Source organism: Lagenorhynchus albirostris, chromosome 10 (genome assembly GCF_949774975.1).
Source record: "Lagenorhynchus albirostris chromosome 10, mLagAlb1.1, whole genome shotgun sequence".
Lineage (NCBI taxonomy): Eukaryota > Metazoa > Chordata > Mammalia > Artiodactyla > Delphinidae > Lagenorhynchus > Lagenorhynchus albirostris.
In genome coordinates, this window is record NC_083104.1 from 2740809 (window position 1) to 2765632 (window position 24824).

Here is a 24824-nt window from a genome sequence, read left to right on the forward strand (position 1 = left end):
GCTGAACACATATGCACCCCACCCAAGAGCCTCAGCCCCCCAGGGATGGGCCCCACAGCAGATAGACACAGCTGAAGGGAGTATCAGTGAACTGAAAGGCCATCCTGAGGAAACGGCTCAGGATGCAGCACAGAGCCAAGGAGATGCAAAGTAAGAAACTGGCCCTGAGAGACAAGAAATCTCGGGGTGGGGGGAGGGAAGTGAGGATGGAAGACAGCCACGTGGATGTTCCCCAAGCTGGGGACAGCTTGCCTCCAATCCTCCCTCTGGATTCCAAGGAGGTGAGTCTCCAGAGACTGGTGGAGGGAGGAGAAAGGAGAGAAGAAGGTAGAAGTGAACTGAATGGTACTTCCTGTCACACACTGTTCCACCAACAGCCTCTTCTGACAGGCTCACTGGCTGTGGGCTGAGATCTCTGCTCCCATTTCATTCACTGTATCTCACTGGTCTTCATGCCCTTAGGGGTTAGCATACAGAAGGTGTTTATTTTTTTTTAATATACTTATTTATTTTATTGACTTATTTATTTTATTTTTGGCTGTGTTGGGTCTTCGTTGCTGAGCGCGGGCTTTCTCTAGTTGTGGCGAGCGGGGGCTACTCTTCGTTGCGGTGTGTGGCCTTCTCATCGTGGTAGTTCTCCTTGCTGCGGAGCACAGGCTCTAGGCGCATGGGCTTCAGTAGTTGTGGCACGTGGGCTCAGTATTTGTGGCTCGCGGGCTCTAGAGCGCAGGCTCAGTAGTTGTGGCACATGGGCCTAGTTGCTCCACGGCATGTGGGATCTTCCCAGACCAGGGCTCGAACCCGTGTCCCCTGCGTTGGCAGGAGGACTCCCAACCACTGCGCCACCAGGGAAGCCCCCAGTATATGTTTAATAAAGACTGCTGAATGACTGAAATTTGAGGCCTGGAGAGTTCAGCGTCTGATCCCTGGTGACATGAGGGAAAGATGAGGAGAAAGGATTTGGATTCAGAGTTGTCTAAATCCAGTGCCTCTGCTCCTTCCATTCCATGGTGCTAAGCAAGATTTTGCTCACGTCCTAGGCCACCTGCTCAGCCTCTCGTCCAGGCTCTCTGGACACCAGACATCCTGCCGGACAAGGCCCCCAGCCCTTCTCTCTGATTTGGAACCAGCTCCCAGTCCATCCTGGAGGCGAGCGGTCAGCTCTGTTCACCCAGCACGGCAAACATTGCCAGCTGCGTTCAATCACGGTAAGGACGGGCCTGGAAATCTGCATTTTCGACAAGGACACCAGGAATTCTGACTTGGAAAGGTTTGGTGTTCCATGTCCTGGCTCCCAGGGAAGCTGGTTAGTATTTCTCAGCCTCAGTTTCCCAGAGCTGAAAAAATGAGGCTCATAATTTACATGCAGGGGTGGGGCTGGCACAGATGAGGCGAGGCCCCAACCCACGGTGCACACTCGTTAAATGATACTTAATTCCTACCGGTGAATATGAGTTCATTTCAAGGGGTTGATGAGAGCCAGGGAGAGAAAAAATAACTCTTTACCGTGCAGAAAGCCCTTGCATCTTAAATACAGTATCAGCACTCCTTCTGGGGCCTCCACGCAGCTCATCATTCTTTTCAAACTCCAAACTCTGCAAACCTCTCCTCTTTCCCACTAAATAAATCATTAAAAGATTCAAAGTCTGGGCCTCATAAGCTTCCCCTGGAATGGAGTGAAAAGCAGACACGTGCTCCCCGGGCACAAGGAGCAAAGTCCTACGTTTGCAAAATGGTCAAAAATGAGTCATTTCATTTGTGGAAAATGAATCCATCTGATCTTGCAAATGTTTCGCCTCGGGGCAAAGAAGTGCACGCGAATTCTCAAACAGCCTTCTCCTGGACAAGCAGTTTCCTACTGCTCGGGGAGGCTGAGACAGCCAAGCAGAAAGATAATGCCTCAGATCACTGGAGTCTAAAGAGAAATAACCTCCCCATGAAGGGGCCCTGGGGAGGCTGTGAGCAACAGGGGGTCTCCCAGGGTTCAGTTCCTTAACATTCAGCCAAGAATCCGCTCAGGGCGTCTGTCCATCAATACCTCACTTTGCCAGCCTAACGAAACCCAGACGTCAAAGGTGGCTCCTTGGGCTTCCCTGGTGGCGCAGTGGTTGAGAGTGCGCCTGCCGATGCAGGGGACACGGGTTCGTGCCCTGGTCCAGGAGGATCCCGCGTGCCGCGGAGCGGCTGGGCTCGTGAGCCATGGCCGCTGAGCCTGCGCGTCCGGAGCCTGTGCTCCGCAGCGGGAGAGGCCACAGCGGCGAGAGGCCCGCGTACCGCAAAAACAACAAAAAAAACCCCAAAAGGTGGCCCCTTCTGCCCACTATTTTTAGTGAGGGTTTGTTGTGGACATAGGGATGTGAAGGATTCTCCACTGACCAAGGTGAATGGTCCACTTTTCTCTTTTCCTCCAAGTTCATGGCCTGAAAACATTTATGGGTTCTGAATCCAATAAAACAAACATTAGCTTGTCCATGTTCTATATGCAAGATATCACGCTGGGGCTCCAGGGATACCTAGTGATACCAGGTAAATTCATTCCACTAAGGCCCTTGCGGCCTGCCGTGTGCCTGGAAGGTGCTGGCCTACCTGGAAATGACCCAGGGCCACATCCGGGGTCCATTACTCTGCCTGGGGAAGTAAGACAGGGGCTCACATCACTAGGACGCAAAAGCAGCATGAACTTGGATATCAAAAGCAAGCACAGCAGCTACAGAAGGCAAGGATGAAACCGAGCAGGACCCTGCGGGGCTCCTCCTGGGCAAGGAGCCTCTCTGTTCAGCCTCTACGACCTTCCCTGAGTTCCAAAGGGCAGTTCAAACAGCTGCCAATCAGGGCACGGAGGGGATGCAGAGACGCCAAGAAACAACAGTGCAGCCTTGGGGCGGGGTCCTGGTTCCCCCCCAAGAGATACACACAACAACATCTTTGAGCTCTTTACAGAACTAAAACCCCTACAGATGGAAGACGTCAGCATTCTTCATTCCAGAGAAGACCACCTGAGGTCAGATTAAAGGAACGAGAGAAGCTCATCAAGAGACCACGGAGACCAGATTAAAGGACTACAGGTCCCGCACACACTGTAATCCTTACCAGCAACCCCACCCTTGAACCATGGCTAGAAACCTCCTCACCAAATCCTCCTGGGAGGAGACAACACAGTTTTCAAGGGCAGGAGTCTGCTGTGTCCCCCTTTGCCTGGCAAAGCAATAAAGCTCTTCTTTTCTACTTCACCCCAAACTGTCTCTGAGATTCGATTCGGCACCGGTGCACAGAGGCCAGGTTTTCAGCATCAAGGGCTGGAGGGGAGGACAGCACTTCATCCATGCCCCCCTCAATCCCCCCAAGCTGCTGCCTCCTTCAAAGTTTCAGGGAGGCAGCAGCTTGGGGGAATTCCGAGAAAGGCACAGGTTTGCCCCGTGGAGGGGGCAGAGGAAACGGCCTGAGTCACACGCACAAGCCGGAAGGCAGGCAGGGAGTCACTGGACGCATTCAGAAGGCGAGGAGCACCGCCGCGTGGGAGCAAGCAGGAGGTCGAGGGGGACTTAGTGGAAAACCAGACTGCACAGGTGGGAGGTGCTGGCCGAGGGGCAACGGGGATCGTGGAGGAGAAGCAGAGGGTCCCTGCTTCAGAGCACTCCCTCTGGCGGCCCTGAGGGCCGAGGGGCTACGGAGAGGCCACCCGGCGGGGTCTGGGCTCACTGACAGAAGAGACCCCACGACACTCTTCCCTGGAAACCCAATTTTGCAGCTGTGCTGGGAGGCAGCGACCTGAGCATGGGGAGAGGACTGGGACCCATCAGGGGTCATATCTGAGCAGCCTGGCAGCTCCTGGTCCTGAGCAAAGGGAGGGCTGTGTGTGCGTGCGTGCGTGCTCGCGTGTGTGCTGTGCCCACACCGGCGAGCAAAGGGTGTGACATGTGGCCAAGGCCTGATGCCGGCGTCCACGGCCCCGGAGCTGAAACGCAGGATGGAGACGCAGTCCAGACCTGAACACGGCACCTTCAAGTCCTGACAGTTTCCACCCACAACCCAGGAGTGCACACAGCCAAGCGGGCTGGAGCCATCGGGATGGGGTCCTCAGCCCTAGAAGAGCTGAAACACAGCCTTCTCTGCCCGCGCCCCCATCGGTTTTCTTCCTTGCCTGGCGCCTGAGTGCCCGGCGTCCTGCCGAGAACCGTCTGGCTGGAGCTGGGAGCGTATGTTCACGCTGCACTCCGCCACCCGCATCCCGAGGCCGTTCCTGTTTCCGCCAGGCAGCCAAGAGATGCAGCTCCGGGTCCCTGCACACGTCCTCCCCCCTCCCCCGAGGGGAGAACCCTCCTCCCTGGGCCCAGCTCCAGCGTCAGTGCCTTCAGAGAACCACCTTCCCGACACCCCTCCACCACCACCACGAGATGCTGAGGCTGGAGGTGGGGGACTGGCTGGGCGCCCAAGCTCTTCAGGGCCATTCGCTGGCCACCTCGAGGTTCGCTCATCCTACACACACCTCCCACCGCTGCTCGTGGGGAGCCCGGCTGGACCCACAGGTCTCAGGAGACCTCAGTGCAGGGCCCCATCTCAGCCGCAGCACCTTCTGGGTGAGTGTGTCAGCCAGAGAGGGGGGTTCTCAGATCCCAACGGGGCGGGGGACGGGACCCCCCCCATCCGCGAGCCAATCCCCTTCCAGTGTCATTGCACACCCCCAGTGCCGGGACGCTCACTGCTCAGCAACCCGCCCTCAGCTCGGACGGCTCTTGATTTTTAATAAGAGGTCATACACGGGTACGGTTCACAGCCCAACAACAGCACAGGGACCCAGGGGAGGCTCGCGGCCACCCTGTCCCTGCCTGCCCTGCCCCCCACCTCCTGAGAGAACATTCTGTGGCTGCCTGTGTCTCCTGCCCTTGCCCCAGGACGTAACGTGAGGCCCACGCTCTCCTGCACCTGGCTCTGTTCACGGACAGCAGCCCTGGGCCTCTTCCCCGCCGGCAGCCGACAGCACACTCCTCTCTCCCAGCTGCATCACTGGGATGTCCCTGAATGCCCGGCCGGGCCTCCTCCTGCATCTCCTGGACACCCTCTGTCCCTCAGAGCGTCTCCCCCAGCCCCTTCAGGCCCTCATCCTTGTGACACTCCGTTCGGTCCCCTTGAGTGTGTGTGCCTCTGCTTCCGGCTGGGACCCTGCATGGCTTGGGGTCACCAGCCCCAGGCCCTCTACCGGCCCCGCCCGTGTCTCCTGGGCTAAGCCACAGCCGAGTGCATCGGGTACTGACTCCAGGGAGCCTCCCCGCGATGCAGCCACCTTCACCTCTGCCTCTGGCTCCGCAGGCTGCCCAGAAGACCCCACCCTGCCTGACACTCCCAGCGCCAGCCCCGGATGAGCATCTCCTCTCCCCAGGGGGTCACGGGAAGGTACCTACCATCCCGTCTGCAGCCAGTGGGCCCCGGGGCCCCTGTGGCTCTCTAATTGCCTCCTTGTCTCTCCTTCCTGCCCCCACTCTCTCTACCACCCATTGTCTCCCATCCCCCCTGGCTTTCTCGGCCCCAGCTCAAGCCTTGAGACCTGCTGCACCAGCCCCTGGGCTGAGGCATTAACACCCTCCGCGTGGTCCACTGAGAGCCCCCAGCTGGTAGGGGTGGGGAGGCAGAGGGGTCTCCACCGCAGGCCCCGAGAAAGTACCATCAGTCTGCTCCACGCACCCTGGAGAGACACTGCAGTCCAGGCTGAGAGCCCGCGCCTCCACCAAACTCCCCAAAGACTTGCCCCACCTGCCCAGCCTGGCCTCAGGGGCTGTCTGAGCTGAGACGATTCTGGCCCTACGTGGGTCACAGCCCAGGCAAACCCGGTCACCATCAGCCCCGATGGGAAGGAACCACCACCAGGCGGGGTGACTCCGTGAAGGTCACTCAAGGACCAGGAAAGCCGACGCAGTAAACGGGCGCTCTAGCTCCAGGACCCCAAGCCAGCACAGCACGGCCAAGGTGCCCAGGCGGCGGGCAGGGCTCTGACCTGGCCAGACCCCGTCAGAGAGAAAGCGAAGCACATGGTTTCACCGACGCCGCCCACTCCCAGGACAGAGGCACAGACGGAGGCTGACGACACACGTACCTGACGCTGCGGGAGCTTTCTCCTTCCGACCTGCAACGAGAGAGAACACACGCTTAGAATGCAGACCCTCCGCTGCCGGGGACCCAGGCGAGGATGTTAGACGTGGGGCCCCTGAGCCCCGCTGCCCAGGATCCCTTCTCCAGCCTCAGCAAGCTGCCCCCACCCAGCCCCAGGGCCACCTCTAGGAGCTTCAGGGCTCCTCTCCCACCCCCCTCATGCCCATCACTTCGAACGAAATTGTTTTTACAGGAGTTGGGAAGCAACCCCAGAGTTGCAGGGGAAGCTACGGTTCCAGAACTCTGTGTCCAGGCTCTGCAAGGCAGCACCCAGACCAGTGAATGAACGAATGCGCGTGGGCGCTGCGCTGGCCTTGCTGCTGCCCCTGCTTGGTATTTGCAGCGTGTCTCCCCGCTCCCAGCTCTATTTTCAAGTGCCCAGAAATCAATTCCACTGCTTTACAAAGGAGACAAGGCTCAATGTCAAGAAACCAGACAATAAGATCGTATCACGCGCACCTGAACTTTCACATAGACCGAGAAACACGCGGAATCCATCAACAGCGATGACTTCTGCTCTATAAGCCGAGGGAAAGGGACTTTGGGATTAAACAGCTCAGGGCAAAAGAGGCTGGCGGGCTTCCTGGGCCTGAACAAGCTAAGGGCTGCGAGTAAGCACATTTGGGACTCTAATCCCTGAACATCCCAAACTGGATTTCACTGCCAGAGAGCCTGAGAAATAAAAACACACGTAACCCAAAGTCAGATGACTTTTCTTTCAGCAAGTTGCCTTTCCAGTCATCCTGAAGACTGGCTGCACGGCCCCCTCAGCACGGAAGCCAGGGGGTGGCTTCTCCCACTGAGCCAGGCTGGCTGACCTCAGAAGACCACCCTGTGCCCCTTCCCCCTGTCTGCTGCGTCGGAGAAGATGTCATCCCGGTTGCCTTTCACGCTGACTGACAGGCCGGTGCAGGACCGTGTCTCCGGGATGCCGGCGGCTGCTGGCTGCCCCAAACGCCATGTACACGGCTCTCGCTGTAGCCACACAACGCCACAGGCCATGGAGCGTGTCTCATCGTCATGCTCAGGTGTCTGTGTCACAGCCACAGGCCACATCCCGTCAAGCCTCGGGTGCCGCCAATGATGACGACGATGAGACACGCTCCTTATTCGGGCCTCACTGTGTGCCGAGCGCTGGGCTGGGCCCTGATGCATATAATCTGTGATTTCCACAGCAACCTGGCAGGTCCAGCACGGTCCCCGCTGAGCACATGAGGGACTGAGGGTCCTGGAGGCTAAGTGCCACAGTCACATGACCGGCCAGTGCCCAGGTGCATTTTGAACCCAGCTATGCAAACTCCACCCTCTTCCTGCCAGGCTGACCTCCCGACGCAACCTCAGTGGTCAGCAAACCACATTCTGCCGTGTTCAAAGTCTGGGCAGAGGTGACAGGGCTGGTGACGGAAGGGGACACGGGTTTGCAGGTGTGTGACTCCTGATCAGGGACTGGTTACCCAGGAATACTGTCATTTATAAGAAATGTGTATTTACATATTTGGTCTTTCAGATGACCAAAGTGTTACCAAATGCAAGTCCATGTGCCCGACGCACAGTGAATCCAAACAATAGGAAAATGTCGGCGTGTGGAGCAGAGAAAGGTTTATTGCAGGGCTGTGCAAGGAGACAGGTGGCTCATGCCTTAAAAACCCCAAAGGTGAGCGAGGGGCGTGGCTAATTGTTGAGAACTTCTCGGTGTCAGATCCTTTGTTCTTGAGGTCGGGACCTGGGCAGGGAACGACGTTCCTGTAACCCTCCACCAAAACAAATGTTATTCTCTGTTCTGACAAGAAAGGGCAAGGTCCCCAGGCTCGACTTTCGCCCTCCGAGGTCCAGGCCTGGCTAAGAGGAGGGGGTCCCTGCGGGGGCTGGGTACCGTGCCTGGGAGCATCCGTCTGGGTCCTCCCGCCAGTGCCCAGGCCCGGCTGAAGAGGCAGATCTCAGCTGGCAGCGCCCTCAGGGCCAGGTCCCCAGACCCTGCCCAGCTGTCATCGCCGAGGGAGCCGGGAGCCCAGGACCCAGCCGGCCCGCAGGCTCCTCAGGCCACGCAAACGGGAGGCGGGGGGAGCGTGTGCCAGGTCCCACGGACCGCAACCCATGCAGACTGCTGCCGCCACTAGGTTCCGCGGGCGGGGATGGGGAGAGGTTCATCGCCACCTCAAGGCCTGGGCCCGGCCCGTGGGCAGCCGTGGCGAGGGCCCTGCGGGACGCAACCTGTCCCCCGGGACGCCCAGCTCACCCGCCGGCCCGAGGCGGGAGGGCCTGGAGAGCCCCAGGGAGAAGGCCGTGATCCGCCTCTTACTGCGCTCTCCGCCGCGAGGACCGCCGGTGGCGGAGGGTGGCCTCTAACCGCGGAGCTAAGGGTCTCGCGGTAACCTTCCCGCTCTCAGGGTCTCGCGGTAACCTTCCCGCTCTCAGGGTCTCGCGGTAACCTTCCCGCTCTCAGGGTCTCGCGGTAACCTTCCCGCTCTCAGGGTCTCGCGGTAATGGTTTTGGTTGCTCAGTAACGACCGAGTGCTATGGGTCACGCGCCTGCCCAAACCCCTATTACAAAAATATATTTCTCACATGCAACTGGTCTTCATCCACAGTTTCCTGCTCAAAGCTTCCAAAACCCTTGGAATTTCCTGAGAGATAAGAGCAGTGGGAGCCGCACAGAGGGGGACAGAGCCCCCAGTTTGCCACTCAAGCACCCAGGCCCACTGTCACAGGCGGATGAGCCTGGGCTCCCCTGGCAGCACCCAGCCCGCCCCTTGCTCTCACCAGCGGCAATGAGACAGCAGGTAGTTCCCAGCTGCCTGAGTGTAAACCCCTGTCCAGAAGGACCCTGGACTCCCTCCAGGTGGGCATCAGCGCCCACCATCACGGCCACACTGCCTCCACACTGGCAGGTGATGAAGACAGGAACAGACCTTGTGCCCTCTCCCCCAGGGGCCGAGACAAGGTCAAAGCAGCCCTCTGTCAGCTGGAGAGTCTCCAAAGCCGTTCTCAGGAAGCCCTGGCAAAAGCCGGCACGGACGGGTGAGGTAGGCTGATGCCCGGAGGAGCAGGTCAGTAAAGCTGCCTGAAGCCCCGTGTCTCATGCAGAGGGAAGGGTGGCTTCCACAGGAGACGATGCATCCCACGCCCGGAGCCCAGCAAGGGCCTGGCACCCAGCAGGCTCCATGGCAAAGGCTGCTGTGTGAACCCATGATGGCGTTGGCCCAAACCTCACACACTAAAAGCCACACACAGCAGAGTCACATTTACACCAAGGACAGCACATTCAGAGGACCCTTAGAACTCCAGGGCATATCGCTGTCAGTCCTAGGACAGAAGGAGCAACGAAGAACGCAGTGGGGGTGGGCACACGAGGCCTGTGTGCGCGTAGACGTGGCACTAGCGTGGACGGGGCAGCAGGCAGCGAGCACCCCAGAGCCCTCTGGTTTCCTGCCCATGAATGGGAACCAGGAACGGGATGACTTCCTAAACTGGCAGGAATGGAGGTGAGGTCACAGAAGCAGTCTCATACCTCTTAACCCAACCTCAGGGGACTGTCCCCAGTGGGTCATCCAGGGCCAGGATGAGGCTTTACATGTGTGATGCTCAGGTCAGAGATGCCTTAGCTTGGGATGCTCTAGACACACCTGGAGATAAGGATTCTGGCACAAGGAGTTTACTTGGGAGGTGAAGGCAAGGGAAGTGAGAAGACAAAGAGAAGTTGCCTAATTACGGCTGTTATCAAGCTGCCCCCCACTGTGGGAGCCTCCACTGCAGGCAACAAGAATTGATCCACCAGGGAGCCCTGGGGGCCAGTGCAGAGTTCCCACCCAAGGGGTAAGTTGCTGCAGTCCTAGCTGAGTCTGCTCCTAGGGGACAGTAAGTCTCCACACTCCAGCCTGCCACACAGGAGGCCAAGGGGTCTCCAGCCTCAAGAGAAGACCCCAGGCACAGAGGTGCTGGCGGTTGGAAGTGAGAGGCTGGGGTGAGGGGCTCTGCAGCCAGTGCTCCGTGGCCTAAGAGAGAGCCCTGCCGTCCTTATGATAACACCATGGATAACTGAGCCGCCATGTGGACTTCACAATGTCAAGGGTACAAGTGATCATTTCATCCTCTTGGTTCACTTCTGTGGTGGACCCTGCAGACTGACTCATTCAACATGTGTGCCAACCCCTCCTTCCATGGCTTGCATAAGTTAGCCTCTGGAAAACTGAAATCTACATTTCTCAGACACCCCTGCATCTAGAGTTCGGCAGGTGACCTGAGTTCCTCTGGACAGATGTCTATGTAAGATTTAAAAGGTGGAAGCAAACACCACAGGGTGGTGGAGGGATGGGGCTCCTGGCTGGCAAGGAACAGAGGGGTCTGGGCCTGAGCATTACAGAGAGTGGGGTTTCCATGGCAACAGGGTCAGGTGGGGGTAGGCGATTGTCCAGGCTGTGTTGTCCCTGGCTATGGGGCATCCAATCTTGGTCCCCTGGTAGTCCTGGAATCTCAGTCCTAACACCCAGGAATAAGTCCTCTCCTGCTCAAATCAGAAAGAGTGGATTCTGTCGTCTACAACTAATCACTGTGACTGATACAAATTCAGATTCTGAAATCACCTCTATTGTTTTTCTTGTGTGGAAGAAATACAGAAACGTTTAAGATAAACAAGTAAAAATCATCTGTAATCCACCACCTGGAGGTACTGAAACACACTGAGACACATAGTAATCAAATTGGCAAAAATTAAAGACAAAGAAAAATTATTGAAGGCAACGCGGGAAAATAACATACAAGGGAACTCCCATAAGGTTAACAGCTGATTTCTCAGCAGAAACTCTACAAACCAGAAGGGAGTGGCACAATATATTTAAAGTGATGAAAGGGAAGAACCTACAACCAAGATTACTCTACCCGGCAAGGATATCATTCAGATTCGATGGAGAAATTAAAAGCTTTACAGACAAGCAAAAGCTAAGAGAATTCAGCACCACCAAACCAGCTCTACAACAAATGCTAAAGGAACTTCTCTAAGTGGGAAACACAAGAGAAGAAAAGGACCTACAAAAACAAACACATAACAATTAAGAAAATGGTAACAGGAACATACATATCGATAATCACCTTAAATGTGAATGGATTAAATGCTCCAACCAAAAGATACAGGCTCACTGAATGGATACAAAAACAAGACCCATATATATGCTGTCTACAAGAGACCCACTTCAGACCAAGGGACACATACAGACTGAAAGTGAGGGGATGGAAAAAGATATTCCGTGCAAATAGAAATCAAAACAAAGCTGGAGTAGCAATACTTATATCAGATAAAATAGACTTTAAAATAAAGAAAGTTACAAGAGACAAGGAAGGACACTACATAATGATCAAGGGATCAATCCAAGAAGAAGACATAACAATTATAAATATATATGCACCCAATATAGGAGCACCTCAATACATAGGGCAACTGCTAACAGCTATAAAAGAGGAAATCGACAGTAACGCAATAATAGTGGGGGACTTTAACACCTTACTTACACCAATGGACAGATCATCCAAACAGAAAATTAATAAGGAAACACAAGCTTTAAATGACACAATAGACCAGATAGATTTAATTGATATTTATAGGACATTCCATCCAAAAACAGCAGATTACACTTTCTTCTCAAGTGCACAGAGAACATTCTCCAGGATAGATCACATCTTGGGTCACAAATCAAGCCTCGGTAAATTTAAGAAAATTGAAATCATATCAAGCATCTTTTCCGACCACAACGCTATAAGATTAGAAATCAATTACAGGGGGGAGAGAAACGTAAAACACACAAACACACGGAGATTAAACAATACGTTACTAAATAACCAAGAGATCACTGAAGAAATCAAAGAGGAGATCAAAATCTACCTAGAAACAAATTACAATGAAACCACGACAATCCAAAACCTATGGGATGCAGCAAAAGCACTTCTAAGAGGGGAGTTTATAGCAATACAAGCCTACCTCAAGAAACAAGAAAAATCTCAAATAAACAATCTACCCTTACACCTAAAGGAACTAGAGAAGGAAGAACAAAGAAAAACCCCAGAGTTAGCAGAAGGAAAGAAATCATAAAGATCAGAGCAGAAAGAAATGAAATAGAAACAAAGAAAACAATAGCAAAGATCAATAAAACTAAAAGCTGGTTCTTTGAGAAGATAAACAAAATTGATAAACCTTTAGCCAGACTCATCAAGAAAAAGAGAGAAAAAAAATGTTAGGGCTTCCCTGGTGGCGCATTGGTTGAGAGTCCGCCTGCCAATGCAGGGGAGACGGGTTTGTGTCCCGGTCTGAGAAGATCCCACATGCCGCGGAGCGGCTGGGCCCGTGAGCCATGGCCGCTAAGCCTGCACGTCCGGAGCCTGTGCTCTGCAACGGGAGAGGCCACAACAGTAAGAGGCCCACATACCACAAAAAAAAAAAAAAAAAAAAAAAAATCTAAAAATAGAATTACCATATGACCCAGAAATCCCACTGCTGGGCATATACCCAGAGAAAACCATAATTCAAAAAGACACATGCACCCCAATGTTCACTGCAGCACTGTTTACAATAGCCAGGAGCAACCTAAATGCCCATCGACAGACGAATGGATAAAGAAGATGCGGTACATATATACAATGGAATATTACTCAGCCATAAAAAGGAACGAAATTGGGTCATTTGTAGAGACGTGGATGGATCTAGAGACTGTCATACAGAGTGAAGTAAGTCAGAAAGAGAAAAACAAATATCGTATATTAACGCGTATATGTGGAACCTAGAAAAATGGTACAGATGAACTGCTTTGCAGGGCAGAAATAGAGACACAGGTGTAGAGAACAAACGTATGGGCAAACGTAAGGGGGGAAAGTGGTGCAGGGGCGGTGGTGGGATGAATTAGGAGATTGGGATTGACATGTACACACTAATATGTATAAAATAGATAAATAATAAGAACCTGTGGTATAAAAAATAAATAAAATAAAATTCAAAAATTCCAGAAAAAAGAAACAAATACAATCCAAACATCAAAAAAAAATAATAATCTGTAATCCAGCACCTGGAGATACTGTAATATTTTTGCATGTTTATCTCCAGGCTTTGTCTTTTTGTTATTATTTTTATATAGTCAACATGATGCAGTTTATATCATTCTATTTATGCCAGCTCTGCTCACTTAATGTGGATTATCACATCCCAGGGGCCTTGTCCACGAGGCCTTCAGCTCCCTAGAGCAAATCAGGTTCCTCTCCATCCACCCTTTTTTATTTATTTATTTTTAAATTACTGTATTGAGGTATAATTGACACAGCAAAAGCTGTATGTATTTAGATGACTTTGGAGATAAGTATATGTCTGTGAAACCATCACCACAATCAATGCCATAAACACATCCATCACCTCCAGAAGTTTCCTCCACCCCCTTTATTTACTGTTTTTTTGTGATAAGAACACTTAACAGAAGATCTATCCTCTTAGCCAAGTTCCAAGCATTTAATAAGGCATTATTATCTCTGCAGACTCTGCCATGCAAATCTCTAGAACTTACTCATGTTGCATGACTGAAACTTTGTACCCTTTGACCATCACCTGTCCATTTCCCTCTCCCCAGCCGCTGGCAGCCACCGCTCTACTCTCTTCTACGAGTTTGACTATTTTAGATTCCTCATATAAGTGGCATTATGTAGAATTTGTCCTTCTGACATTTCACTGAGCATCACATCCTCCAGGTTTATCCATGTTGTGACATGACAGGATTCCCTTTTTTTAAGGCGGAATAATCGTCCGTTGCATGTATGTATCATACTTTCTTTATCCATTCATCAGTCAATGCACATTTAGGTTGCTTCCGTGTCTTGGCTATTGTGAACAATGATGCAATGAAGAGGGGGGCAGATATCTCCTTGAGATCTGATTTCAATTCCTTTGTGTACATACTCAGAAATGGGATTGCTGGATCATATGGTAGCTCTATTTCTAATTTTTTGTCCAGCTTTGGTGTCAGAATAATGCTGGCTCATGAAATTTGTTCAGAAGTGTTCCTTCTTCTAGTTTTTGGAAGAGTTTAAGGATCGGTATTAATTCTTATTTAAATGTTTGGTAGATTTCCCCTGTGAAGACATCTGGTCCTGGGTTTTTCTTTGTTGGTTTTTCTTTTTTTCTGGTCCTGGTAATTCAGCTCTTTCAATCTCCATATTTATTATTGGTCTGTTCAAGCTTTCTATTTCTTCTTCATTCCATTTTGGTAGGTTGCATGTTTCTAGGAATTTATCCATCTCTTCTAGGTGGTCTCACTTATTGACATAGAATTGTTCACAATAGTTTCTTACAGCCTTTGTGCATAGCATGCTTTGTCCCTGACTCTGGTGATGTTGTTCAGTAACGTCCCAGAAGTAGAAATACTGGCTCCATCATAGAGCATGAATATGGTTAAGGATCCTTCATACACAGGGCCTCACTGCACCCCGGAAGACCTAAGCGCCACCACCCTTGAATGTGAGGGCTAAGAGACAAGAGATGAGTCTTTAGAGCAGCGGTGCACATGGATCACCTGAAGATCTGATTAAAATTCAGACTGTGATACAGGAGGTCGGGAGTAGGGCCTGAGATGCTGCATTTCTAACAAGTTCCCCGGAGAGTCCCCCCAGAGGCCCTCCGCCTGCCTGCTCTCTCCTGTCAGTACCTGGGCTCCATATTGACACAGCCCCTGGGCACCTGTGCCTCAGCCTCCAAGGCAGCAGCCCCAACAGCAAAGCCTCTGCTTGTTCCCACTCTGCTTGCCTCAGGCCGTGTCTCCGTTTGGCTCTCAACTCCAGACTCCATGACCCCTGATGGTTCTTAGGGGTTCTGAGTTGGGTTCTCCACTCGGTGTGGGGTGAACGTATCCCCTCAGACCCAGGATGCTGCACCACCCTGGGTGGGGTAGGGGACATCTGTGACTACCTTTCCTGCCTGCCCTGTCTCTCCTCATCTTATGCCAATAGTACCTCTTTTTTATTTTGAAGACCCTCAGCTACCTACCCAGCCTTTCCTAGTCCACGTGGCTTAGGGGAAGTTAACCCTCTATAATACCAGAATCAAAAGGTGAGTATATAACCTAGTTCTGGCCAGTCAACAGATTTCATCGCCTTCGTTTCAGTCACCTGTTTGAGGGTGAACATGTGACCTGGGCCCAGCAAACCCATGCCAGGACTTACAACAGAACTATTGTGGATGAGAAGCTCTCTGCCCTCTGCGGGGGCTGCCAGGGCCACTACATGCAGCTCACTGCCCGGAGAGCGAGGCCAACATGGAAAGCAGGGCTAAGGTAACTCCTGAGGTCATAATTTGAGCCCCTAGGTCAAGCTGGACCTGAAGCTGACTTGAGCTGGATGGGGGTGGGCCACCCCAGAGCTAGGACCAAAGCCATCACAGAAAGGCACCAGCTTGGGCACTGAGGCATGTGTGTGTGTGTGTGTGTGTGTGTGCGTGCGTGCGTGCGTGCGTGCGTGCGCGCGCGCGCGCGCGCGGGTGCGTTCAGCACAAACTAAGGAGGCAAGAGGCTCCAAAAGAGAAAGCCCACGAGTGTCCACAGCCACGTCCCCACACACACACGTCACCCACACGCACATGGGCACGGCACGCACACAGTCCGGGCCAGGGCAGCGGGGGTCATGGTGGGGGGACTGCAGCCGACAGAGAGGAGGGCCGCTCCAGTCCCACGGGACATTGCTGGTATCTTCGCATGAGATGCAAAACAATAAAAATACGAGATGCATTAGGTGACTGTTAAGTAGCTTAATGGGAGCGTGAGTCAAAACAGCATTTAAATATGGTACAGCGGCCGATTTGGAGTCTTTAAACAGCCTTTAAACAGCCTCGTGCCTCTCATCTCTCCTCGGGGAGGAAGTCCACACTGTCGTCACTGTCTTTCTCATATGTGAGTACAGGGCCTTAGTATGCACCCTCTGGGGGTCCACACAGGAGAGGTGGCCAGGTCAAGGTCACACAGCCTATAGGGGCAGAGTGGACACGCAGACAAAGGTTGTCTTACTAAAACCCTGGGTTTGACTCACCACCAGAGGCAGGTTTCCCGGGAAGCTATGGAGGCTGAAACTGCAGGGTCCTCACTTGTTTGGCCCCTTCTCATATCTGACACGTAATTCTGGGGTCTTTTTCTTTTTTTTTTTTTTTTTTTTTGGCGGTACGCGGGCCTCTCACCGCTGTGGCCTCTCCCGTTGCGGAGCACAGGCTCCGGACGAACAGGCTCAGCGGCCACGGCTCACGGGCCCAGCCGCTCCGCGGCATGTGGGATCTTCCCGGACCGGGGCACGAACCCGCGTCCCCTGCATCGGCGCCACCACTGCGCCACAAGGGAAGCCCGGGTCTTTTTCTTAAAAAGCGCCACGCCAAACTATATAAGTTCTATGATTCAGGCCTCACAAGGCATGAATCAGCCCCAACTCCCAACGGACCTGTTTCCCACTTCCTCTCCCCCAATCCCAAACCCAAGGGTGCTGTCATCAACTTGAAATAAGTACTGAAAGGCCTCCGTTTCCAGGGTATCTCTGCTCATCCTCATCTGCAGTTTCTTCCCTATTTCTGATGATTTAGACACTTGTCATGCAAACGACATCTACAGAGACCAATTCTGCGAAATGCTTACACGCCTCTTTTCAAGGTCTCCTGCATCTTAAAATAAAACCAAATCCTCCTGCTTCTTCCTGGGCCAGTGCTCGGGGTTCCAGGCTGCAGAAAGGGGAGAAGCCCACGAGGAGCTCCCTAGCCATCCACCTGGTGACCCACAAGAGCCGCCCCCCGCTCTTGGCCTTGGGGGCCCCGTCCCCTGCCTTCCAACCTGCCAGGGCTGGAGGAGGTCTGGAAGTCACAGTTGCAGATCCAGTGCTTGGACCTGACTGAGTTTCCACCCAGACATCTCCTCTCTACCTTCAGGCTTTATCAGACTCTCAAGGGCGTCTCAGTCACCAGACTAAAGGAACACGCCTGCCCTTCCCACCCTAGTACACCCCCCCAAAGCAGGCAGCACTAGATAAGAGCGTGGGGGCCCTTCACAGGGGCTGCGGCCCTGCCCAGAACCACGTGGGGCTTCTTACCTTCCTGCCTGGAACAGGTGACTCTCAGCATCCCTGGGTACCCCACGCCCCCAGGATTAGAGGACCTCACCTCTCTCAGGGTGACATGACAGAGGCTAACGATTTTGCAGAGCCGCTTGAAAAGTAACGGTGATGGTAATAATAATAATTTACTATTACTATTAACAACTAACATTTACTCAGCACTTACCACATACCAGACCCTATTCTAATCAGTTTACAGGTATTAACTCATTTAATCCTCACGGCACCCTGGGAAGAAGGTAGGACCTCTATTTCATTTAACTCTTCCACTTTGGGGGCTGCTTTGTTTTAATTGCAAAAGGAATGTGTGCTCCTTGGAGCACATCTAACAGAAAAGGCACGTGCACAGAGCAAGTTCACAGTATCCCCGTGCCTGCTCTCTCCCTGTCCATCCCCCGGCTCCATTTCCCCTCTCTCAGCACAACCAGGGCGAGTAAATTCATGCACGCAGCCTGTCCTTATGCCAATACATGCAAGCACATATCAGAAGGCTCTCTTAGAATTAGCTTCCCCATTTTGTGGATAACAAAATGCAGCTCAGAGAGGTGAAGTGACTTGCCCAAGGTCACTCCCAACTCCCAGGCAGACGGAGGAACTGGCACTACTTGACTCCCGAGTTTAATGGCAAAGCCTGTGACCTTACCCACTAGCCTCCACAAGTCATCAGCTTTGAACCAAAGGAGTAATAATAATCATAACAAAAGAAAACAGCGGCACACATTCACTTAGTACTAACCATGGCAGCGTTTCAGGCGCATTACACACATCCACCTAGACTTCCCCCAAGTCCTGCGAGCTGGCCCTATGATTTGCACAGCCTCCCCCCGATTTCACAGATGAGAGAACCAAGCCTTCATGAGGGGAAGACACTGGCCCAGGTCACACAGCTATCAGCAGTGACAGACCAGGATTCAGACTCAAGCCCTCTGACTATATCAGCCCAGGAAGGCAGTTGGGTGGGAAGGGGCAGGGCTTGGTCCTAAGTCAATGGACAGAATGGCCACTGTCCCCATCCTGAACTCACATGGGCTTTTTACAGTGCCTCCCACTGGCCATCTCAGGGCCTTTGCACACTGGGGGGTCCTCCCCTCCCCTAGGCCTAGATAATGCCCAGGGCTTACTCAGGCCCTGGATGAGCCCCTGGGTAAACCCCCCCCCCCCCCGCTCCCCGCCTAATTCCTGAAGCCGAGCAAGGCATCTGTGCACAGCTGACGTGGGATTAACACATGTTCAGGGAACAGTGTTCGGTGAATAACGTGTTGCTTGTGGGAAGGCTGAGCTGGGCTAAGGGGACACCGTGTGTGAAGGACCCAGAGAGGCCCTGGGCATGCGCGGGGAGTACGGCAGGGCAGCAGGCAGGGCCCAGCAGGAAGAAGAACAAAGAAGCAGATGAACGAGAGAATGCTCTTTCCTCCTCTCACATCATGACGGACACTGAGGTTTAACGAGTCCAGACAGTTCTCTCTACTGCCCTTGTTAAAATCTTCACCAAAGAGCTTCCAACTCCCAACAAGAGTGCGTGAACGCTCTGAGTTAGGATGCCACCAGCAGAAAAGGACACTTCCAATACCATGGCCAGGCTGTGCTGACCGATGAGGCTGGAAGCTGGGCACCCCAGGACCAGCGCGCGGAATTACACGGTCAGCTGGCTGTCCGCTCCGGTGGGGAGAAGCCCAAGAGATTTCCTTCTGTAAATGTTCAGTCGTAAAAGATATTTGGGGCAAAACAATCGGTAGTCCTGGATCACGTTGAAGGCAGCGAACTGGAACCTTAGAAATGGTCCAACCAAAGCCACTGCCCGCTTTAAACGCATCTACTGTCCCCTTGGTGAGAATTCTGAACTCTTTCGGACAGATGATTTTCACAGGGGGGGAGGCACTCAGAATGACAATTACGTATCCCAACAGGCTCCATCAGATCCTGAGCAAGCGTTGTATCTTCAGTGGCGCTGATTGCAGCCTCACACACCAGGCCTCGCTTACCTCCTGGAAACTCTTCCCAGCAGTCACGCCATCAAGCTCCAGGGATGGCATGGGGATGGGTCCTTGAGAGTGAGATCTGGAATTCTGGGGGCTCCGTTTGTGAAGGAGACCAGTTTGCCTGCTGAGGACCCCTAGCCAGGGAGGAGTGGCCGGCGGGCCTGCCCGCGGACTTGACACGGCTGCCCCAGGGCAAGGGAGCAGGTAGAGTCAGGGAAGCCACGCCCCACAGCCCACAAGGTGGGTAGAGATTGTGGTTCTCCATCACAAAAACTGTTCAATAACTACAGGTGTCTCAGGACGGATGGTTGTACCTAAAACAGAGCTCCCTGGCCCTGGAGGCATGCAAGAATCTGGGTTGGTGGAAAGGGCATGCAGAATTAAATGGGGGACTGGGCCGTCTCCAAGGTCCCTTAGACCACCAGGAGAAGCCAGGATGCTAAGATGTGACTATTCCTCCCTGTTAAAGCAAGTCCAGAAAACTCCTCCTGGCCGGTCAGTGCCAGCCAATTGCGAGTGGACTGTGTGTTTTGTAGGTAAAATAGCTCCACGTCGTCACATGTGCTTCTGTCGATGCCTCTGTCATTTCACAGGAAGCATCTGCAAAGCCCAGCTCGCTGCTGGTCCTGGGACGGGTGTCAGCAAAGCTCAGCAGGGAGCCGCCTGCTCGGGGCTGAGTGTGCACGAGGGTCCCCAACGGGTCATAGCGGGGAGCAAGTGTCCAGGCCGAAGGGTCAGAGGGGGCAATGAGAGAGGCTTCTGAGGGCAGCCACCTCCTGGACGACAGCCCCAAATCTGTCCTCACTCCTCCAGAACCGGGGGAGGGTGCGCAGGCCCCCCAGATGCCTGCAGCAGGAGAGCTGCCACTCGTCCCCATTTGCTCATGTGTCCAAATCACATTTTGAAAAACAAAAAATGTTTGACACTTTCTTCTTCCCTCCTTCCCCCGCCGAGACCTCCAAGGACGGTGAGGTCTCAGCCTCCAGCCTGCCCAGGTGGGTGGGGGCCGGGGGCAGATGCAACCACAGCCAGGAGGCGCTGGAGCAGGGACACACACAGTGGGTCTGTCTTCCATAAACAGTTGCTGAATGGAGGGACAAGGTGAGGACAGCAGTGCCAGGTGTGGGGCTTAGCGCTGAGAGAGAACATCCTGGAGCAGAGGGGTGATAGGATGAACTGGCGCTCCAGCAGGAGGACTTTAGCCCCTAGCAGTGGGTGCCAAGTAGACTGGGAGGGGCTGAGGACAGCAGAGATCACAACGACCAGCGGGCGAAGTGCCGCGTGCACTGAGGTCCTTGTTCTGAGGTCTCTGTACCAATTACCTTGTTCTTTCCTCACACGGTAACTCTGCGGGGAGGGGGGGACTGCCAGTGTCCCCTTTGTACAGACGAGCAAAGTGACCTCCCCGAGGTCACACCGCAGGCATGTGGTAGCTCAGGGCCCTGCATCAGGCAGGACGGTGTGTCCCTGGGGAGGTCCCTCAGCGTCCCAGGCCTCAGTTTCCTCATCTGTGAACCGGGAGTGATAAATGCCCATCGCTCAGGTGGTTCCCTCTGACCCCAAAGACTGTATGATTTTCCCCCCCGCTCTGCAGGCAAAGACCGCCTGGGAGAAACCCTCACGTGCCTCGTTAGTTTCAAGAGGAAGAAAAAATAAAAAACCCAAATGATTTCCTTGAAAGGCCAGTAGTAACCCAGCTCCCTGGCATTTTGAGTTTTTTCCTTTCCCCAAGAAGTCTGGAAGGAATTACATAGTGTTGACAAAATCTGGAGAACTTCCAATGACTAGAGGATTCCCCGGACATTTTAGCTCCAGATCAGTCACTATTGAAACAAAATCCAATAGTCTCCTCGACGGGCACCTTGCTGGGAATTTTTCATGTACTCTGGCCACGTTAGGTGTGTGAGGAGATGGGCAGACCCCTGGCCTTTGGGCCCCTGCGCCCCCTCCCACTGGCACAGCTGAGCCGCTGACCCTTGCCTGCCCGCGGGGACCCAGCCGGACAGAGGCAGCCCTTCCTCCCGGCCCGGACCCCACACGGGGCAGGTGTGGCCTCAGTGCCCTGGGGACCAGACCCAGAGCAGCCTCACCCAGCTGGATGGAGGGCCCAGCTGCTCCTGTGGGAGGACAGAGCCTGGAAGGGTGGGCTTGCAAGTCCTCTGCCTCCTGGGGCTTCCGAGGACCGTCCCAGAGCCCTGTGCGGTCAGCGTGGCCCGGGGCTCTCACCCTGGCGGCCTCGGCCCTGCCCAACTCCCAGAAAGTTCTGTGTCCTGTTTCAACAAGAGGGTCTCAGCCTGCCACGAGAATGCACATGGGCTGAAAACCACGCCGACACGGTCAGCCTCAAGCTCCTCCCAGGGCTGAGACCCGAGTATCCACCAGCCCTCTCGGTACATCTGCTCAGAGGCCTGACGGACGCCTCAACCTCAGCTGGATGAAGCGAACCCACCACGGCCTTCCTCTTAGGGAACCACTGACTGAAACCGCCCACCTTGGCCAGGCCCACTTGCCTGAGCTGTCTCACAACAGCAGGTCCGACAAGCACCACGGTGCTATCACCGAAAACTAACAGGGAGAATTCGGGAGGGGCCAGAAGGAGGGAGGAGACGCCAGCCCATAATATGTCCTGCCAACCTCCCAGAGTCCTTCGCGCTGGAATCCATCTTGGCTTAGCCATGCGCACGCCACCAGGAAGGACCCTGAGTCAGAATGACTGGCTGGAGACAAGCCGGAAGCTAAGCCCATCACCATGAGCCCGAGACTGTGAGCCACGTGGCGGGGCAGTCCCCCGGGGTTCCCTCACCCTGCTGCTCTCCGCCCGGGCGCCCCTTCCCCATAAAGTCTCTTGCTTTGTCAGCACGCGTGTCTCCTGGGACAATTCATTTCCGCGTGTTAGACAAGACTCCGCTCTCAGGCCCTGGAAGGGATCCCCTTCCTACAACGTCCCCGTCTCAGCTGGGCCCGACCACCTCCCCAGGAGCTCAGGCCGGACACCAGGGTCAGCCCGTCCCCCTGCTCTCACGCCCTCATTGCATCCGTCCGCCGATAACTGGTGGCTCCGCCTTCAGAATCGCCCAGGATCCGCTCCTTTCCCACCCCCACTGTGCTCACCGGAGCCGACCACCGCCTCCCCCTTCCTCTAACGGTCGTGGTCCCCTCTGCCCTCACCCCAGAGCCTCCTCTCCACACGCAGCCGGACGATCCCACTCAGCCCACGTCAGGACGCATCCCTCCTCTCCACACCCTCCGCGGCCGCCCCTGAGGGACAGCCTGTGTGTACCAGGCCTTAGTGACGGGCTGACCTCCTGCGACGTACTTCCCCATGTCCACGTGGCTCCCTTACCTCCTACAGGTCTGTGCTCAAGTGTCACCTTCCCCGTGAGGCCTTCCCTGGCCTCCCCCTCTCACCATACTGATTCCGGGCTGGTCTCGGTTTGTCTGCATGTGACATGTCGCTCCCAACCACCTGTGCGCTCCCAGGAGCTGGCCACAGTCATTCCTGGCTCTGCCACTGACCAGCTGTGTGACCTTGGACGAGGTACTTAACCTCTCTGTGTCTCTGTTTCCTCATCTGTAAAATGTGCCTTCACTCCCGGTTGCTGTGGAAACTGAATGAGTTACTACACACAACAGTCTGGGATATAGCAGATGTCCAATCAGCTTTCATTAAAATCATCATCACATGCTATGGGCCAGTGGTCAGGAGACCTGGGCTCTAGTCCACCTCTGCCCCGACTCTCCTTGTAACCTCAGGCAAGTCCCTTTCTCTAAATGCCATTTCCTTTAGCTGCACAATGTGGGGATTAGCCAAGAAGTGGGCTGGGCCCCTGGGTCGCCCACTGCCAGGGCTTCAACCACCCTCCATGGGATGGGCCCTCCCTGATCTCCACGCTCTGACCCCAGCTGCTACCCCGCCGTGCCACCAGGACATTCTCAGGCGGCTCAAACTCCTGCTGCCAGAGCAGACTCCTGGCTCCTCCCTTCCTGTCAAGTCCCCGGGCCCCTCTGCTTGCCCCTCTGCTTCCCCCTCCGCTTCTCAGTAACCCGTGTCACCACCCCCTGCTGAGCAAGCCAGAGGCATCCCCTGGGTCCTCTCCTTTCCTCTCCCCCAACACCCACCCTTCGCAGACTCCTCTCGGCCCACATCTAGGATGCCCAAGTCCCCCCACACCCACACCCACGCCGAGCCAGCACTCCCTCCACCCTGGACCTTGCACGAGACTCTATCTTCGAGAAGGTTCCTCCCTCGCTGTCTGAGGGCTGGCACCCTCTCATCCTTCAGGTCTTGACTCGGAAAAGTCTTCCTGACCCTTGCCTTCCCTTGTCACACCCTGTCACACCCCCTCTCCGAAGCTCTTGTTTGTGTACTTGTTTATTTTCTAACTTCTGCCTTGAATCTCAGCTCCGGAGGACAAGAGTCCCCTGTGCTGTGCCTGGCACACGGTAGCACCTCAGCAAATATCTGGTTATGAATGTACGACGTACAATCACGGCTGAAGTTATGGCTTGATTACCTCCACAGACAGGGAGATCATTACCAAAGGGAGACTGTCCATTCCATGGGTGGAGATGCCCACATATAAAGGCCAGAATGTTACTGTAGGTAAAAGGAGTAAACTGAGGCTCAGAGAAGAGAGGGAGTCCCTTAAGATCCCAGGACAGCAGGGATGGCATTAGAGCCACGTCCTAACTGCTGGACAGCACCGCTGATGCCCCAGGAGGTCCATTCTCCCAGAAGCAGGTGTCTTCAGGGGCCTAGTGGGACCCTGGCCTGGATGCTAACTGTCTGGCCCACTTTTCCAGGCATACTCCTCTTTATTCCTTCCCAGGGCAGAACCGCTGCAGGGCACGTGCCCCCAGATGGACCCGGCCCCACTAGAAGTGCCCTTCAGAGGAAATATTGGGCAGTGGGCTTTGCCATCATAATTCACTCTGGCTTGGAAACTGCTCTACCTGAGTCTGACACAGTCACCAGGATTTAAAACAGGTGATCTCAAGTCCTTTCAGCGCTGTGGGAGAAGGTTTATTCCTCTCCTCCTCGCCCCGAACGGCACAGGGGGAATCATCACAGCCTCTCCGATGTTCCACAGCTGCATCAACAGGCGGGCAGCCTCAAGGGGGCTGCGGGCAGCCAGACCCCAAGCACCAGGCAGCCACCCAGGGCCCATCTCAGGCCTGGAGAGTGAGGCCCCAGGCAAACTATTTCTGGGAGGAAGTTCGCCCCACTGTGCAATTTCCGCTCATGAGGAAGTTCTGAGAATATGAGTGCCCTTTCATAAGAATTTTACAATTTTGTCCTTAAATGTCCTTAAATTTTACAATTTTGTCCTTAAATGTTGCTTTCTTAAATGGGAGTCATTACATCAGCCGGGTCAAGTTCACACGCCCTCTCTTGCCCCTCCCTCCCTTCATTCTGGAGGAAAGGAAACTCCCTTTCACGGGGACTGACTCTGCACCAGAGCCCTGGCCAGGAGCTTTCAGACACGCAGTGACCCTGACAGGTATGGCAGTGAAGACCTGGGGCTCAGAGAGGCCTCAGGCCCCAGGGCAGGCCATGACCTGGCCCAGCTTCCACACCAAGTGTTCATGGAAATCAAG

At 54.3% G+C, this 24824-nt stretch overlaps 1 protein-coding gene across 1 annotated transcript in view; it reads right to left on the reverse strand.

Annotated features, from left to right (window-relative positions):
- Nucleotides 1-24824, reverse strand: part of IQSEC1 (IQ motif and Sec7 domain ArfGEF 1) — a 332617-nt gene that overhangs the window by 231261 nt on the left and 76532 nt on the right. The window contains exon 2 of the mRNA XM_060161042.1: nucleotides 6089-6118. Within this exon, the coding sequence (XP_060017025.1) occupies nucleotides 6089-6118 (30 nt within the window). The remainder of the gene's footprint in view (nucleotides 1-6088; nucleotides 6119-24824) is intronic.